At 37.5% G+C, this 19463-nt stretch overlaps 1 protein-coding gene across 4 annotated transcripts in view; it reads right to left on the reverse strand.

Annotated features, from left to right (window-relative positions):
• Positions 1-1386: 1386 nt before the first annotated feature.
• The window catches only part of LOC139979779 (pirin-like), a 33624-nt gene continuing 15547 nt past the window's right edge, over positions 1387-19463 (reverse strand). For all 4 annotated transcript variants that reach the window (XM_071990878.1, XM_071990877.1, XM_071990880.1 and 1 more), the window contains exon 9: positions 1387-9596. In XM_071990878.1, the coding sequence (XP_071846979.1) occupies positions 9505-9596 (92 nt within the window). In that variant the 3' untranslated portion in view covers positions 1387-9504. The remainder of the gene's footprint in view (positions 9597-19463) is intronic.

The raw sequence follows: 19463 nt of genomic DNA on the forward strand, positions 1-19463 counted from the left end.
TAGTAGTATGTCTGTCCAGTGCATGGAAAGAAATATAGTAGTATGTCTGTTCAGTGGGTGGAAAGAAATATAGTAGTGTGTCTGTTCAGTGCATGGAAAGAAATATAGTAGTATGTCTGTCCAGTGCATGGAAAGAAATATAGTAGTATGTCTGTTCAGTGCATGGAAAGAAATATAGTAGTATGTCTGTTCAGTGCATGGAAAGAAATATAGTAGTATGTCTGTTCAGTGCATGGAAAGAAATATAGTAGTGTGTCTGTTCAGTGCATGGAAAGAAATATAGAAGTGTGTCTGTTCAGTGCATGGAAAGAAATATAGTAGTGTGTCTGTTCAGTGCATGGAACTGAGATAGAGCATCCCTAACATGCTCTCTTCCCCATTATTTCTCTTCTGGGTTATAAGATTCTAAGACCCTTCACGATTTTTACATCGTACATCTCCACGTTTCAATCAAACCCACCTCGCCACCCTCCGGCGACCTCCCCGCCCCCAATATTCAGCTGTACTTCACTTACGTTGTTAAATATTACTATCCATGTATATACTACATACCCCCTAACATCTGTGCTCAACTGAAATCCATAGTGACAATCTACGATCGATGGCCTTATTCAATTTTAAGTAGATACGTCATTTAGGAACCTATCCTAGCCTCTTAACGAATGAGATCTTCCGTTGTAACCAGTGGCTCTCTTTTCCGAAGACAACAGCTAAACAGTTTAACACTTCACATTTGTTTTAGACAACCATTTGTTGTTACCTTGGCATTTAAACTACCTCGAATGGTCCAAAAAGAGTATGTGAGTGCACCAAAGGTTAACCTGACTCCAGCACCTTTCCTCTCCCCTCAAACTGGCTAAGAATTGTAGGCAATTATTTTTGTATCACCTACCGAAGGGCGACTTCCCCCCCCTTTTTTTTAACTAGGGCTGTGGGTGTTATGTCCGTGAACCAGCCTTACATTGGGCTTACAGAAAGCACTCTAAACCTATATTACAACGTTCAGTTCATATTGGTGAGTTTACACTGCAAGCTACTGAAGTGTAATATGGTAGAGGTGTAACTAGTTGTCGTCAGGGGGAAGGGAGGGGGGCCACACAGTGGCGGCGCCAAGGGGGGGGGGGGGCTTGGGGGGGCTAAAGCCCCCCCACTGAAGTAGTCAGCCCCCCATTAGCCCCCCAACTGAAATAGGCACCAAAAAAAAACCTCATTGAAACAATATAGCCTACCCAAATTGTGTCAGCCATAACGCAGTGCTACAATGGTCAATGGAAATTTTGATGAATTTTTCACATGATAATAGTCAGTGACTCAGTTGTGGTGCAGGAAGCCTTGTTTTGGTGACTGATAAAAACAATTCAGAATCCAGCTTTATCCGCGTGTGCGTTTCACAAACAGCGTGTATACAGACTAAAACAGGAGTTGTGTCAGAGAGCGCGATATAATAATTGAGCAAAGGAATTGGATCTTTCACAGCAGGTAATATTTTAGTGATACGAAAACTGTGAATTGGTATCTTCCATTCTAATTTGACTAAAGTTACTCACAAACAAAATGCATATTTTTGGAGAAATTTTCAGGTGACAAAAGCCTCGCTAAATGCCACCATTTTGCATGTAGGCCTTTCCAGGATTGGGAAAAATTTCAAAAGGGGAGGGGGCACCCCCTCCCCTTATACCCCTCCCCCAGGACGGCGATCACTCAATCTTGTAAGCCACCCACAAAATTGGCTCAGCCCCCCCTTAGCCTCCCCAACTAAAAGTTCCTGGCGCCGCCACTGGGGCCACAGCACCCCACTAAATACTACTTGCTAAGGCCGACTATGGATTTTATATCCATTGAAAAGGAACGACTTATGATGATTTTCTACATTACTGGTGTTGGTAACCACAGACCCTTAGCCAGGGATTCTGAGTGAGATAGGCATTAACAAATCTAACGAGAGGACTTGACACACGTGAAGGATTTGTGCAATGACGGTGGCACAAATGGGGCACACTAAAGCCTGCTTGGGGCGTGGGGGGGGGGGGGGACAGCCTTCCTGTGCTGACGACTGGCTACGGACATCGATAGCCATTTTATTAACAAAGCAAGCAGTAGTTTTTCTAAAGAAACTAGAGTTGACCTCGAATAATCTTAAACACTTCAGACCAAGAGAAAACGTTGCTAAGTAATTTAGAGTGATCAATGATGTTGACTACACAGAATCAGAGACGAAGATCATCATAAGTAATTAACGGATGATTAATTACTATTCATCTCTATTGTTATATGCCAAGATTATTGAGAATTATATCAATGATTCCATGAGAGTGGCTTCTTTCAGCATATAGTAATTTTATACAATTCTTTTAAGGAATTATTATGTAAACAGGTTTTGAGTTGATTTTGAAAACGGTATTGGGCATTTCTATCGTAAAGTCCAATTACAGTGTAGGAAACTTAGCTCGATTAGCTATAAGTTTCATTTGAAAACAGCGCAGTTAAGTTAAAAAGTATTCTCAAATTGGCTCATTCATGTGTTTAATAATGAGAAGAATCCGGGAGATGAAATGTTCGGGATCGCCTCTATTACTTGCTTATTAACCATCATTTGGTGAAAAAAATCTTGTCACGTGTCTGAGTTTGATCAACTGGAACCTTATTTTGAGTAAAACTTCGTGAAAGTGCAGACCAAACTATGAAAGTTTAGCCATGAACATTAAACTATATGAGAACAGCTGATGCATTTAAGAGATACAATAGTCTGTTATATTCCGCCTAATATTAAGACTGAAGGCGTCAGCAAGTTCGAAAATAACGGCACAGAGAGGAAAAAAATATCCGTTAAGATTTAATGCTTTATTTGAACTTAAATAAAGGTGTTGGTACTAGACAATGTGGGTGCTCAAGTTGGAATGCTGAACATAATGTAATTTTTGCTCACTATGGAAATAAGACAAATAAAAATGTGTATGCACGCTCGCGTATGCGTGCGTTTGTTTTGCTATCTGACCGAGGACTTGAACCAAAGAATTTCAGGTCCTCGGTTGTGATTTCTAAAGAATCACATGTGATTCAACGTCCTCGGAAGAATTCTATTGTATGGGGTATTGTTAAGGTTAGTGTACGTGGATTTGAACAATGGAAATTACAATGGGGTCCTCGGTCTGAATGTAATACAAACATGTATTATGTGTGTGTGTGGGGGGGGGGGGGGAGGGGGGTATACGAAATCGTTAGAATGATGCCTCTTAAAAAAGGCAAACGGAACAAGAGTTTCTAAGCTTCTTGGATGAAGTCATTCATCATACTCATTGCTTCTCCTTTGAACACCGAAAGTTGACTTTATTGCTAACACTACCACGTTTACCCCACATACGAATCCTCAATGAAAGGAATGTATATTTACAATGCATTTCTAATTGCTTAGGTCCCACATTGTTGGATTTTGTGCCCATTCGTCCATATGAAGACAACAAAAAAAAGGATTTATGAAACAATGGATTAGTACTAACATTGAAGGGTTAAGTGACAACATGTAGAATTTACCAGTACTACCCTTTGAATATGCTAGAAAATACCAAAAATGGTCGCCAGTAATCAACTTGGTATATATATATTTTTTACTGTCCCGCACGGGGTAGTTTATACCCCTTTGGACATCTAACTATTTTAAGGTCAGTTTTTAAATACCTCGGAATAATTTGAAGCATTAGAATTGATAGGAAATAAATAACTTCTAATTCTCTTTCAACAAGTTTAAAAATGCTAACGGTCTTTGAGGAACCATCGTTGGGGAAGTACTTTGGTTTGCCATGTAAGTGAACTGAAGACAAACATTAAAGGCAGCTTGCAAGCTAATCAGAAGTATTGATTGGAATCAAGTAACTTTGTACCAAGCATAAGTCTGTTTCCATCTGTACAGTTCAAATGGAATATGTGTATTATATGTCCTTGATCACAGGTTTAATGAAGGGTGACAGTTTGTGACGTCATCCTTTGATTATCGATTAGCAAGCAATCGGCTGATGCTGATAGAAAAAAAAAACAACAGTAAAAAATATGTCACAAGCGAATAATTTGATTATGTTAAAAAATATTTTATTTATTATGCTTATCTATAAAGGTTGAAGTCGAACAAAAGTAAGAAATAAATATAGTTAAAAGTTAATTATGACATACTATTTTGCATGAATAACAAAGAGATTTCTGAGGTGATTCAAGTGATAACACAATATATCAAACCCGTCAAAAGTGTTACATATGTAACAGAATGAAATAGAATTCAAAATGGTTGACTCTCTTTTTCTTTTTCTTGTTTAGTATTTATGACAATGAGGCTATCGTTTATACATATTAGCTATTATTATAATAAAATGGTCGTTTATGTGTTTTATTGTACAATAAATATGGCATAGTATTAAGCAAACCTTAACATACCATAGCAACCATGCCATATTAACTAACTTAAAGTGCTGCAACTTTTATAAATATGGATATTACTATTTTTAGATCATAACATTTTACAGTAACCTGTAAATGAAGCGAATAAAGATATTTATACACCGTATATTATACCGATATCATCTGTGTTTTGTTGTTGTTTATTGTCCGATGATAACTTTGACATTTACAAGTATCAGAAACATAAATTTGCATCCTCATCAGGAACTGGTAAATTGCAAGTCAAGTGTCCACAACCACCAAGAAACTGAACTGTAAGCTAAATACAACTTTTATCAGCAATCATCTGCAGGACACAATCACCAAGTTTGGTCAGATCAAACTAACCCTATATAGAGGTACAAATCTTAATGTGATTTTTGCTCCTTATCCTCTTTGGCTGCAAATGACCTTTGACCCGCAAGTTAAGTATAGATTTTGAGGACCCATCATCAGCTGATCAGTATAACTAAGTTTGATCAAAATGAAACATACACCCTATAGGAAAAGAAGGCATTTATTTTTCGTTGTTATAATATTAATTAACCAATGACCTTTGACCTTGGAAAAAGTACAACTATGTTGACCCATCTTTGGTTGTAATGACCAAGTTTGATCCAATTTAAACAAAAAAGCTGAGGAAGAGACTTTTATGTGATTTTTTTCGTTTTTTGACCTCTCAAGACTCCAAATTACCTTTGACCTCCTTTTGTCGATAAAATTGCTACCCCTCCCCCCCCCCCCAATAGATGTTACCCAAGACTGGTTCCAAATCAGCAATGGACCTGTGAGAAGAAGCCTTTCATCCATTGTCAACGGACAGACTCACAAGAAGACTCATTACCATGACAAAAGCTTGGCTAGTTTAGCTAACAATTAATCAATTGGAAAAGGTTCATTAGCGGTGTATTTAACGTTAGTTGATAAAGTACCAAAAGTTGGATCATTGACAAAACATACAGTATGAATGAAACTCGACAGAAGGCGAAAGGAAATTGACCGAACTGCATATGTAATTGAAATATAGGACCAGATGAGGTCAAATCTTTACATACCATTGGGGGAGGGGGGGGGTGTTAGAAGGGTACAGCATTTGGCGTGCAACCCTTGATACACATGTCCTATAGTTTTTGGGAAAATAAAACATGTCCATTTCGGAAATTATAAGTTCCCCATATTAGTTATGACTTATAATTTATCTATGACTTAAACTTAATATATAACATAATTTATCACGTTTTATGGTCATCCAGCTCAGACGAATCCTAACTTTAGGTGTTAACCTTAAAGGACGACTTCAGGCAGAAAATTCATTTAGATGTTACAGACTTTTAAACAGAAACCTAACAGGTTACCAAATTTATTGAGAACTTTTAGTGTAATCTACACACAAGGTCAATCCACATGACCAAGTATAAAGGTCGTGAGTTTTACAGGGGAGTTAATCTGTTCCCAAGGTTTTCAGACTTTGACCTCTGGTGACCTCACATGACCTTTTAGGATTTGGCCACATACCTTAAAGGTGAATCTTGAAAACTTGAATCAAATTCTCTCTTTTTCGACAACAAAATATTGCCAAATATTTGGAGAGGGTTATGAGTGGGATGATGGGAAAGTGTTTGGGAAGGTTGTGTTAATTACCATTGTTTACATAACACAGACATCCTAACTAATATATTATGCATTCAACTGTTGCAGTGTGATCAATAAAATGAATCACCCAGTTAGACGCACCCTCCCAGCAGCTAATTGCAATATCATGAAAGCTACAACCAGTATCAAATGAGACAATGCCAAAAACAATTGTTTAAAAATACACGTATTACCAGACAGCTGAAGAAGGTCCAGTTTCAAGTATGCACAAAACCAGACTTTACATAACCTACTTAACTACATATTGTGAGACAGTACAAAACTAAACGCAATAGGATTGCCAGCTAAAACAAGCTAGTTGGTAACTAGTTGCCCATGATCACAGCAGTCAACAGTGAATGACAAAGTTTGTGCAACTCTGCTTGATACAAAAGAACTTTTCACCCCTACCACAAACAGTGGGGGTATTGTCAGCATTTTGTGCCAAGTGCACGTCAAGTATGACCCCTCCCTGTTGACATGACCCCCTTCCAAAGCCAATACCAAACTTGTGCTCATTATAGAAATATCTCATTCCAAATATTTGCCAAAACACCACTTCCTTTATGACACATTAACTACATATCATGTTCATTTAAGTGTATTTGATTCGGACAGTTTATGCTGCAAGCACAGCCAGGTGCTTAAATAATTCTGGTATTTGACATCTGCTATTGTTTGTAGCTCTTTGGGTTAATTCCCTTCAGCATGTTTAAAAGAGAAGCAAACTCATCCATCATCACTGGTCTACCCCAATGGCAGTGGGTGGGGCTGACAAAAAAATCTTGAAGGCTACAGTGAAATTTTGTGTCCAAGTTACCGTACTTACAGAAGTACCAACTCCCATGACAAAATCAGAACGATAACATCATACAGGAAATAAAATATCAGAAAGTGCTAAATGCACATTGTTCATCAGTACCGTCACAAGTAGGCCCTATACAAACTCCCCAAACTGTACATATTTCGGGTTTTGTTCTGTGACACATGCAGAAAACATGAATTAGGTTATACAAACCTCCCAACTAACAGAAAGTTTGCCTGCATGTACAATTTTCCAATCCCCCCAACCCCCCCCCCCCCTGCTGTGGCCTATGTGTTGTGACGAACAATTTCCCAAACCAGCTTAGAAATAGCTGTATCTGATAATAGCATAGAGACATCATCATGGCAAATAAAGTCAAATTGTCTTTGTTTTGTTTTTTCAAACCTTCATTAAATATTCATTGAAATATTTGAACTCTACTACAGTAAAAGCTAAGTCATTTTAGTTCAAATCGACAGCAAGTTTATACAACGAAAAAAAAGCCTTTGAAATACCATGATGACAAAACAGGTAATTTACTATGATACATGTATTGGAGAAATGAAGGATATGGAGAGGTGGGATTTTAACATAAAAGATATTGCAAATATATTAGTTCTTTTTCCTTGTGGAATGGTGTCTGCGATCAGAATTTAATAATAATAATATTTGCTTTTTATATAGCGCTTTATACCAGCGATAGGTCTCAAAGCGCTTTACAGATGTTACATTACCCCTGGTCAATGACAACCTGTCCCAGAGACAATCCCTCCAGTCAGCAGCTCAGTTATATACTGCGCTCAATGACAAGTTACCTCACAGGTACCAATTTAACTCCTGGGTGGAGAGAGGCAAGTGAGATAAAGCATCTTGCCCAAGGACACAACGTAATGAACTAGGCAGGAATCGAACCAGCAATCCTTGGATCACGAGTTCATCGCCTTAGCCAACTGGCCACCACGCTCTCAAATATTCCATTGAGAGGGACACAAACCTAATAATCATCTTCTCTGGCTTTAAATGACACAGATCTTTATAATAAACAACTTCCTCAAATACCTAAGAAACATCTTGCTCCATTTGGGAGATATCTTAGTTTTTCATTTATTTATTTCATTTCCTGACAATGTTTTAAAGGCGTGTCGAGGAGATTTCATGTTGTAAATCTGTGATACCATAGTGGCAATAGGTTATGAAATTTTTCATATTTTCAAGGAAGAATGCTGTTGAAACTGAACCCAATGCCTTCATGTTGAGAGCTTCAGAATTTTATTTTCAGCATTTTCAATCCATGTCCTTTACAGGAAACAAAAAAATTGTAATAAATAAAGCAAAACATAAGAAATTGAATCACAAGTGGCTAGATGACATCATATTAAGACTTTAATCAAGTCTTAAGCTTTGTGTATGAAGGAACAGTACAGTATAATCTGTGATATCTCTAAATGGAACAAGATTTATCATGATACTATCTCTATCACATAGACCAATAATGATGGCTTGATTTGTGTCTCTTTTAAGTATAATATATTATTGTATTATATTATCATCAATCTCTCTCTATATATAAATATATATATATATATATATATATATATATATATTACATGAGTATAATGAGATAATACACCCAACAAGAAATGATATTCTAGGTGTCCAGCCTATCTTTATAAAAGAATAAGTGAATAAGTTGTTGTTCTTAAAGTTGTTGTTCTTAAAATGCTAATTAATTACCAGTCAATTCAAACTGTGTGGGAGAAGAAGTACTCTAGTGGGTTCAGTTATTCAATTTTCAATATGCTTGAAAGTGGAATGAATGTCTCTAAGACTGTAATAACAACCCGATGAATATCAGTAAACTAGCATTCCATTTACATTTATAAATACTGCAAACTACCAGGCACCCAGTCACATGAAAGACTTAATGGTTTTTTTGTTTTGTTAACTTAAACTTTAGAATATTTAATCCAATCCCCATGTTTTCTCTGTCCTGTTATTTCCAAGTTATTCCCTTTAACATAAATAATCCTCTAAATATTCTTCTCCAATAAAGCAGCATGCTGCCTTTAATTGTTTATTTACAGAACTTTGTTGTTTTAATGTAACAACTAAATAAATAAGCTCCCTTCTTTTCATAACCTGCTACTGGTAATGCTATACCCATGCTACCAGTGGGTAGCCTGTGTCACATGATCATAGGCGTAGGAGCCCAATTTGATTTGGGGGGGGGGGCTGTAACCACTTGCCTGAAAAATACAATCAAAATTCCGCGCGCGCTATGCGTGCATTCAACATGTTAATTTGCATATCATATACGTGTGCATCGGTTATTACATCGCATGCCAGTAACATACAAGCAATTTTCCGTCTTTATCACACTTCCATATTGGTTATAATTATTGGGGAAGTCGTTACAATAATAATGATCATAATGATAATAATGATATCAGTTTAACCATTGAAAAACACATTGCAAATTATTTTTCTTTCAGTAGGTGCCCGAAAAATTCTCAGCATTTTGCCCGAATTTTCACCCAAATATTTGGTTGGGGGTGGGGGGTGCAGCCCCCCCGCCTCCTACGCCTATGCCCATGATTTGTTCTCATGTTTTTGCCAGCCTATCGACTGCCTCCTTTTGATTCTTATTTCCTGGCTAATTCAAATCCATTTTGTCGACTCTGATAGTCCTTTATGGCCTCGTATATTTCCTCCTGAGTATTCATGACGAACGGACCTGAGATGAAACAAGAAAAATGAAGAAAAAGGTTCACAGAGATGACTGATGGATACAACATTAGGGCGGGGGCAGGTGGGAGGGTGGGGGTGGGGATTTTATACAATCTTTTAAATACAATTTCATCTTAACCTCTGCTTACTGCAAGTGACATTTGACTTCAATCAAGGCAGCAAGCGTTTCTTCACAAAATATAGCACTTCCATGTAATTATAATGTAACAATTTAGATGTTTTTTTCTCTCTCCAAATTTTCCACTAGAAATCATTTGATCATGAGATTGTTGCATTTGATAAGCTAGCTGTTGACATCAAAGGCACTTTGACCTCAACTAGAGATATTCTGCTTCTTTAATCAGTATGAGACACCCACTTGCACAGAATAGTTCATTCTGTCAAGCTTAACATTCTTCAGATACCAGGATTTTTAAGTTTGACCTAAGTAGCAAAATGTCCACACAAGTGTTACTAAACTATAAACAGAACTTTACAAACTTACACATGACCTTTGCCCTCTGGTTCGATCTTACATGACCTTTGCCCTTCAGTTCTAACACAATTGACAAGCAGATTATAATTTCAACATGGAATAATAGCAACCTGATTTATCACAAGGTTTCACATTTCATTTTGAATAGTGCTGACATGAAATAATTTAACAGGGCACATCAAACTGATTAAATATGAAATATATTAAAGTATACCTTCTTGGGATAGTATATATGTTAAATTACAAGATTTATATTTTGACCTTCAATTCATCCATGGAGAATATATGATGTAATATATTATTATATATATTATATATGTTATTATAATATTAGCAATGCCCTGAGCTGGAAGTAGCAATCAAGCTACCACTGATAAAATAAGCCTCCATTTATGTTGGTCATTTTTCAAGTTACATACACTTCACCTGTATGCTATGTCTTACATCCAAGACCATACTATAGAACTACAGTTGGTCCTGTACAGGCCAGCCATACTTTATTCTATTCCTCTACCTCCATAACCTGCTTTTGACCACAATATGCCAAATTAGTGAAAATGATAAAATAATAACATACAACGTGTTCATTTCAAACAAAACCATTTATATTTTCTTTGTTTCTGGTCAAGGTCTATACTGTCGACCCGATCAACAGGCATCATTAAGTCTTTTATTCTGTTACAAATGAGCAATTCTTTCACTTTAATCTCTTGGCAACTAACAAGCAACCAGTTCTACTCCTTTGGCTAAGATCCGTGGGAAAGGTACAATTTCTATTGCTAACTTTCCACTGTTTCCCTTTATTTTATTTGAGACTAAAAGATTTATATCAAGCTGTGTGATGTTAAGTAGGGCAGGCAGTACTAAAATGTAACCTGCTTGTAATTTACTCTTAGTTCAAACAAATTAGCAAGTAATCAACAGATTCCTCAAAAACACCTAAATTACCATAAAACCACAAAGTATTATTCTTTGTGTTTGAGAAGTAAATTATCACAGGATATTTGTCCAAAGTTTACATATATATTAAGTGCGTCAGACAGAATTAACTTGAACTTGGCTCTGATTGCATGAATTACAGAAAAAGAAACTTGAAGCTAAACTCCAATGCAAACCTCAAATCTGCAAACGCCAAACAATAATTCTCTCATTTAACAAGTTCCACATTTTGTTGACCTTTGAACCTCCAAAAACACTAGGGTTCACACAATAGGGCTGCAGACCTTAGTTAGCTTGAGATTGAGCTTACCAAAGCTTGGGTCGAGTCACATGAACACACCCCAACTTACTTAATAGTTACTGGACATAAATTCTTCAAAATCAATTATAATTTGTGTATTTATATCAAAATATATTAATAATTAATAATTATTAATAAAAAATACATTACATACTACACACAGGTTAGTGATTACACCAAAGATCAAACCACATTAGCCATTATGCAAATTTTGATTTCTTCCAACCTTTACTTTGAAAGAACATTTGTGAACATGTATAACAAATGATCAAGCATAAATGAAATCATAATAATAATCAGGTTGTTATTTTTATGAGGCTTAAGCAGCCCAGAATGTGGGAGAAGCCTGCAAAGGCTAATGGATTAAAACTTTCACATCGAATGGTTCCATTGCAACGTTTTAACTCAAATTTGGAATCTTTTCAATTTAGAAAGTCATTTCACACGGGAAAACCGTAGATGGCTCTTGGATGAAGTATTCACCTAACTATGACTTGGCCAAAGGATCGAACCCCAAACCACCTGATTGCTACGCCAAATTTGCTTCAAACATAGGCCTAGTACACATAAAACAGAGTAAAAAAATCAGTCTTGAAAATTAAGTAGTGGAAAATGAAAGCATGTAATCATGCAAGCTTTTCAATTCATACACAGTCTTGAATATTAAGTAGTGGAAAATGAAAGCATTTATACATGCAAGCTTTCAATTCATACACAGTCTTGAATATTAAGTAGTGGAAAATGAAAGCATTTATACATGCAAGCTTTTCAATTCATACACAGTCTTGAATATTAAGTAGTGGAATATGAAAGCATGTATTCATGCAAGCTTTTCAATTCATACACTGTGTTCACAAAATGACCCATTAGCCATAGGTAACTAACTACTTTCCCTACCTGCTGGACTGCAGCTGATGATAACTCCCATTGAAACTGGAAGAGTTGTTCACACCTTAACTCTTTTAGTTTTATCATCCACATGGAGCTACTACCATCATCCTTATGTACACTGAGTATTCCCATAACACAGTAAGGTCTATTGCAAATCCAAGTGTGAGATAAAGGACAATGATTCATCCGGTATGGATATCAACAGCAGGAGACTGGTAGATTATGGCTAATGGGCACATTTTGACATGGGAGGTTGTCTCGGTATGAACATTTGACAAACAAATTTCAGTTTGCCTAGCCCCTGTGAAAGAGCTACTGGAAACAAAATACCTTGTTATCATAATGTGAGTGGAGGAAACCTGTTCAACACAGAAATATATGATTTAGGCTGTCAGGACAGGTACTGATTTGCATGTAGAATGATGAGACATCAAACAAAACTGCCACCAACCTAATACCCATGAAGACAACTTTAAACAAGTGTCACAGTTTCGCCACAGATAGATAGCTCTTTTCCCACGTTTTTATAGGTTTTTAAGTTTATTCCACACATTTTCAGATGCTGGTCCATATGTGGTTTAATTGATTATTTAACCAATTCCAAACCCAGCACTTCCACAAGTGTCTGCACATTTTTTCTTTCCTATTTCACCTGCGATCACAGGTACAACAGCGTTACTTTTATAAGCGTTCTCACTTTTATGTGACCTTGTATGTTGTCACGCTTTTGGCGAAAAATAATTCCACTCAATACAATATTTAGTTGATATAGTAACAATAGCTGTTTGCATGCATTGATGGTAATTTGAGGAGTACAATACAGTGATATTATTTAAGTACTACTAGTAGAGCTAGATCCAGCTGTCGCCACGTGCCTTTCAATATTAACTTGATAGAGTCTATACACTTCTATGGAAGGACACCCGCTGTGTAGGGACCTCAATACCTTGTTAAAGAACAATAATTTACACAACCTTTGGGTAATCAGACTAACTACTATACAACTTGTAATTAAATATCAAACAAGCATGATGCATAAAGGCAACGTGGTAGAAACCACTTCAAAGGAGTCTGGAATCAAGTCACGCGTCGCGGCTATTATATTCAGTTTCTTTTACAGTTTCTTTTGTTTCCACAGGCAGCTGCCCTGGTAAATGGATTGACTCCTGGGTTTGCCTCAATCAATCAATCTGCCTAATACAAAGGCCACAAACAAGACTTAATACTGTCATACCTGTTGTATTTAACCAGTCGACATAACTGTGGTTTGCCAAAAATATTTCATGAATCCAGCTAAATTTTTGCAAAATATTTTCTACAGGCTTATTCACTCAAAGGAATCCATTTCAGAGTTGAGTCTAATCATGCATGGGTAGTAGAAGGGGTACAGGTTCAAGTAAATGGGTAGCAGAGGGGGCGTAGGTTCAAATATATTGGTAGTAGAGGGGTATAGGTTCAAGTAAATTGATAGTAGAGGGGTAAAGGTTCAAGTAAATGGGTAGTAGAATGGGAAGTAGAGGGGCACAGGTTCATGTGAATGGGTAGTAGATACAGGTTCAAATACATTGGTAGTAGAGGGGTTTAGGTTCAAGTGAATGGGTAATAAAGGGGTACAGGTTCAAATATATTGGTAGTAGAGGGGCATTGCTTCAATTATATTGATAGTAGAGGGGTAAAGGTTCAAGTAAATGGGTAGTAGAATGGGAAGTAGAGGGGCACAGGTTCCAGTTCATGGGTAGGAGAGGGGCACTTGCTATCATTATACATGAAAAGTTATGGCATGATTGCAGCAAAACTAACCACTAACTCAGACCAAACATAGCTAACTGATCAACCATAGCTGACTGGTAGTAGGCCTAGAGGGGTACAGGTTCAAGTACATGGGTAGTAGGGGTACAGGTTCAAGTACATTGACAGTAGAGGGGTACAGGTTCAAGTACATGGGTAGTAGAGGGGTACAGGTACATGGGTAGTAGAGGGGTACAGGTTCAAGTACATGGGTAGTAGGGGGTACAGGTTCAAGTACATGGGTAGTAGGGGGTACAGGTTCAAGTACATTGACAGTAGAGGGGTACAGGTTCAAGTACATGGGAAGTAGAGGGGTATAGGTTCAGGTACATGGGTTGTAGAGGGATACAGGTACATGGGTAGTAGAGGGGTACAGGTTCAAGTACATGGGTAGTAGAGGGGTACAGGTTCAAGTACATGGGCAGTAGAGGGGTACAGGTACATGGGTAGTAGAGGGGTACAGGTTCAAGTACATGGGTAGTAGGGGTACAGGTTCAAGTACATTGACAGTAGAGGGGTACAGGTTCAAGTACATGGGAAGTAGAGGGGTATAGGTTCAGGTACATGGGTTGTAGAGGGATACAGGTACATGGGTAGTAGAGGGGTACAGGTTCAAGTACATGGGTAGTAGGGGGTACAGGTTCAAGTACATGGGAAGTAGAGGGGTACAGGTTCACGTACATGGGTAGTAGAGGGGTACAGGTTCACGTACATGGGTAGAAGAAGGGTACAGGTACATGGGTAGTAGAGGGGTACACGTCCAAGTACATGGGTAGTAGAGGGGCATAGGTTCAAGTACATGGGTAGTAGAGGGGTAAGATGCTGCACCCACTGAAAAGTTAGCATCTATCTGAAAGTTAGCATCTATTAGTAAAGCTGCATGGAGTGTGTTAGGCACAGATGGTTGTTAACATACAATATTATCATAACAGCTTCTGTGAGTAATCAGCAACAGATATGGATATAGCTGCTTTTGAAGTCTTTTGTCTGATTCAGTTGTCTAGTTAGCGTTTGCCACTTTTATGCTAGAATTCATTATGCGAATTCAACCAATCAGGGGCAGGGTATAGGTTGCAAAAGGATAACCTTACTAGCTCAATTTTGTTCAAATTGTCTGTAAAGGCAGACTAAGAGGCCCACCTAGGGGGGCAAAGACAGTCCAAAATACAGATTATGAATTTCTTTAACAAGTAAAATGAATCACCATGAAGTGAAAAAATTCTCTTCTTGCAAAGAAATAGACTTCGTCAGGAAAATAACTTTGATAGTATACCGAAGCCAAACTAAAACGTTTTGTTGTTTTTGTTTTCTTTCAATTTACTACATATTGCGCTGCAGCGCAGTCTAAATGCCTGAACACAGTCTTATACATATTATTCTGTATCATACACTAAATGACTGAACACAGTCTTACACATGTTGTGACGTACTGTAGCACAAACTGAATGACTGAACACAGTCTTACACATGTTGTGACGTACTGTAGCACAAACTGAATGACTGAACACAGTCTTACACATGTTGTGACGTACTGTAGCACAAACTGAATGACGGAACAGTCTTATACATGTTGTGCCGTAGTACAAACTGAATGACTGAACACAGTCTTACACATGTTGTGCTATAGCACAAACTGAATGACTGAACACAGTCTTACACATGTTGTGCCGTAGCACAAACTGAATGACTGAACAGTCTTATACATGTTGTGCCGTATCTTAAACTGAATGACTGAACAGTCTTACACATGTTGTGACGTAGCACAAACTGAATGACTGAACACAGTCTTACACATGTTGTGCCGTAGCACAAACTGAATGACTGAACATAGTTTTACACATTTTGTGCCATAGCACAAACTGAATGACTGAACACAGTCTTACACATGTTGTGCCGTAGCACAAACTGAATGACTGAACAGTCTTATACATGTTGTGCTGTATCTTAAACTGAATGACTGAACACAGTCTTACACATGTTGTACCGTAGCACAAACTGAATGACTGAACACAGTCTTAATACACATGTTGTGCCGTAGCACAAACTGAATGACTGAACACAGTCTTAATACACATGTTGTGTCTCATTCCTTTTAAACTTGGTAGACAGCCACAGATCATGTGAGTAATGTATGAATTTGCATATCACAAAGTTTGTGCAAGTTGCACGTCTTCAGAGAGGACTTTTGCAACTTCCACCTTTTTGCAATCTGCTGACATCACAGGACCTTTGAATCTCACAGAGAATAATGGGAATCAATATAGGGGAGCTGCAAACAAAGTAGTCAATCTGGCAGCATTACTGTTCTCATATATATATATATATATATATATATATATATATATATATATATAGGTAGTCGCACCTTGTCGGCCTAAGGCAACCAAAATAAACTATGACACGGCAACTATTATTCAGAAATATGTAAATGAACTATTATTCAGAAATGAGTAATGATATGGCTTATATATTTCAATAATTACTCTTCACTAAAATGGACATCAGTTCACTCTTTGCCTTGATCAAGATTACTTAGTGGCAATTATACAATCATCATGTGTTGGTGACATGAAACCAGGTGTGACTAAACAAGATTGATTTAATCTTCGTGCCTCAAATCTAGAATGCCATCAACTGCTATTACGTTGGATCAGAATTTTGGCTGAAGAAACAAGATTTCACAGCTGACTACACTTTCCTTGGATTTATGCTCAGAATATTAAAGCAGGCATCAGAGCAAAGACTATTACATAACTAAAAATGTACTTTCATTTACAAAAATAGAAAGTGCAACGGGACAGTTTGGGCAGCAATATTGCTTTGAGGTTCCTTGCCTAATGGATTGTTAACATGAAGATAAAGAAAAGTTGAAAGGAATGATTCCAGAAGATTTTTCAGAAGATATTCAAAGCAAATCCAAAATTATGACTTTAACACACAAAAGGGCATGCATTTAGGTTGAATTTACTTCTTAATGTTGGGTCAGCCTCTGTGGGCCTTGGCAGGGAAGTAGGTGTGTATCTCGTATCTGGCATATGAAAGTTTTTAACTGGTTATTCTTTAGTGTATGCCCCCAAAGGAGTCTCACTTAGGTTTAATATTTAAATCTTTTAGCCTGTGTATTTATTTGGACTGCGTAAATAAAGTTTAAATCTCACAAAACTCATCAAAGAAGAAAAATGAGATGAAACCAATAGGAATCATAATTGGATCATGTTTGTAAGGGTAAAAAAACTACTGACTGTTGATCCTAGATTCCTTATTTACAGGCCAAATACCATCAGCCACCAGAGCTGATGAAACTGTCTTGAAGATAAAAACAATATGTCACTGAATTGTGTTTGGACTACCAACATCAACATCCCAAACATACAACTCAATTGATCACACAACTATTGAGAAACTGCATTTTTTTGCAATTTTCCACCTATCCACTCAATTAGACGGTAGTTTGTGTCATTTTAATGACCTGATGATAGAGAAAGGATATATTGTGATTGGTATGTTAAAGACACATGTTCATGACTATATAGTGCAAAGGCACGGACTCTGGAGGTGATCGGGTGATGAAGAAAAGAAAGTAGGCCAAGCCACAACCTCCTAGATGCCAGCAATAATTGTTTGTATAAATGTCATCACACAATCAACCACAGCAGCAATACTTACTAGGTTGTTCAGTTTGATGGTTTATTCCCTATCGTAAAATTCATAGCCATGTGGAATTAGGGTGCAATTCATCATCTGCTAACTAATGCATGGTTTTCAAATTAAAAAAAGGATTGCTTGATGAGTGGTGCAAACCCAGGGTATTTATCAATATAACTCTTATGCTTATGTACTATGAACTAATGCTAACAAAGTAAGCAAAAACTAGTATATTTGACTGGACATGACCACAAGTTAACTGAAAACCTTCAATTTCACCCAAAGCAATTTTCTTAAAATGAGTTTCAGGGGGGCTGGCACACCAAGGAATTTGTTTTTATAGGGTATGTTTGTTTGTAAGTGATCACAAAATTTCAAAGCTGTAAATGTTCGACTTCTTCAAACCAGAATGGTAAGAACAGGGATGTAAGTGCAGCCCATAAATAAAACTGGAAAACTATTCGGAGACCCCGGGTGAATGCCGTCCTGACACATCCTACTCCTAGCTCTGACTACTTACACACTATCGTTATGTTAGGCTAGCTCAAAGTTACGAATACGTCGCAGCGAACTCCGGAATAAAAAACAGTCTCACATTCGAATGCGATCACGAATATCGACTATCATACGCGTATCCCGTAGGATTCCGCCGCTCACAAATATCACAAGCGTTAATTCCAAAACTTATGTCCAGCACCAGCAGTTACGAAGATATTAATTAGCAGTCCAATCAACGTGAATTAGGCAAGGTTTTTCAACGACAGAAATGAGCTATGGCGATTTGAAGTTCGCATGTATGCAACGATGTTCACATGGCACAATGTTGTACAGTGCAATGCGATGTGTAACAGGAAATGGTATTTTGGTTGATGGATGAGTGAAAAATTGAAGTTAGCTTGCTGCAACGGGCCAGGCATTTTTGCCACGTTGTGTCTTTGATATTCGTACAATTTTGTGAAACTTTATTGGAATTAAAAAAAAAAACGGATTTCTGTATGTAAGAATTGGTCCGCAACTAGAAAACCACACATAATTTAAGGGAATCTATCTAACATGACGTTCATAATAGATTGTAAATGAGTTCTATGCAATGCTTTCGTGTTTAACTTCTTTGGACCCTGAAGTGACCTGTAACTACCAGCAAACTAACATGATTCAGAGACTGATATGGGAATGTTTAAGAGAGATACAATACTCAGCGGTATATTGCTTCAATGACGTTAGGTTCCCACCTGTTTGTGACAAGCACCTAAGGTTGTAAAACTCTTTAATAAACTCATCCGACTTTCATACATATATCAACCATTCTGCCAGTTAAAAATTTGATTTTTCCCTTCGAAAATTGAGATTTAATTTACCCTCTTCGGGCTTGAAAAGTTCGTTCGGCTGAAAATTTTCCTAATCTCATGACGTCATGTGACGTCATGTTATGAACACGAGTTGGCACTCGCTGATTCCTCCGAACACATATCATACTTACAGTACAACAAGTGTACATAAATACACAAAACAGTCGATAACAAATCGGCGCGAAATCAGATCGAAATTTCCCGTGGAATGTCAGATTTAGAACCAAATGCAGCAACCGAAGTTCAAAGTGATAGTGGTTCTTCACCAGGCAGTGAAATTGGGCTATAATTAGAGTGCCCTTTCTGATATTCGAAGCAGAGAGTGAAGGCGATGATCAGGCTAATATTGAACCGAACGTTGAGGGTGGACCTGAGGTGTTAGAACCGTATCAGTTAAACGAGCCGAAATTGAAGCTCCACAACATATCGAAGAAGAAACCCGTTCGGAACTATTGCAAGGAACAT

This window comes from Apostichopus japonicus, chromosome 14 (genome assembly GCF_037975245.1).
Source record: "Apostichopus japonicus isolate 1M-3 chromosome 14, ASM3797524v1, whole genome shotgun sequence".
In the NCBI taxonomy this organism is placed as follows: domain Eukaryota; kingdom Metazoa; phylum Echinodermata; class Holothuroidea; order Aspidochirotida; family Stichopodidae; genus Apostichopus; species Apostichopus japonicus.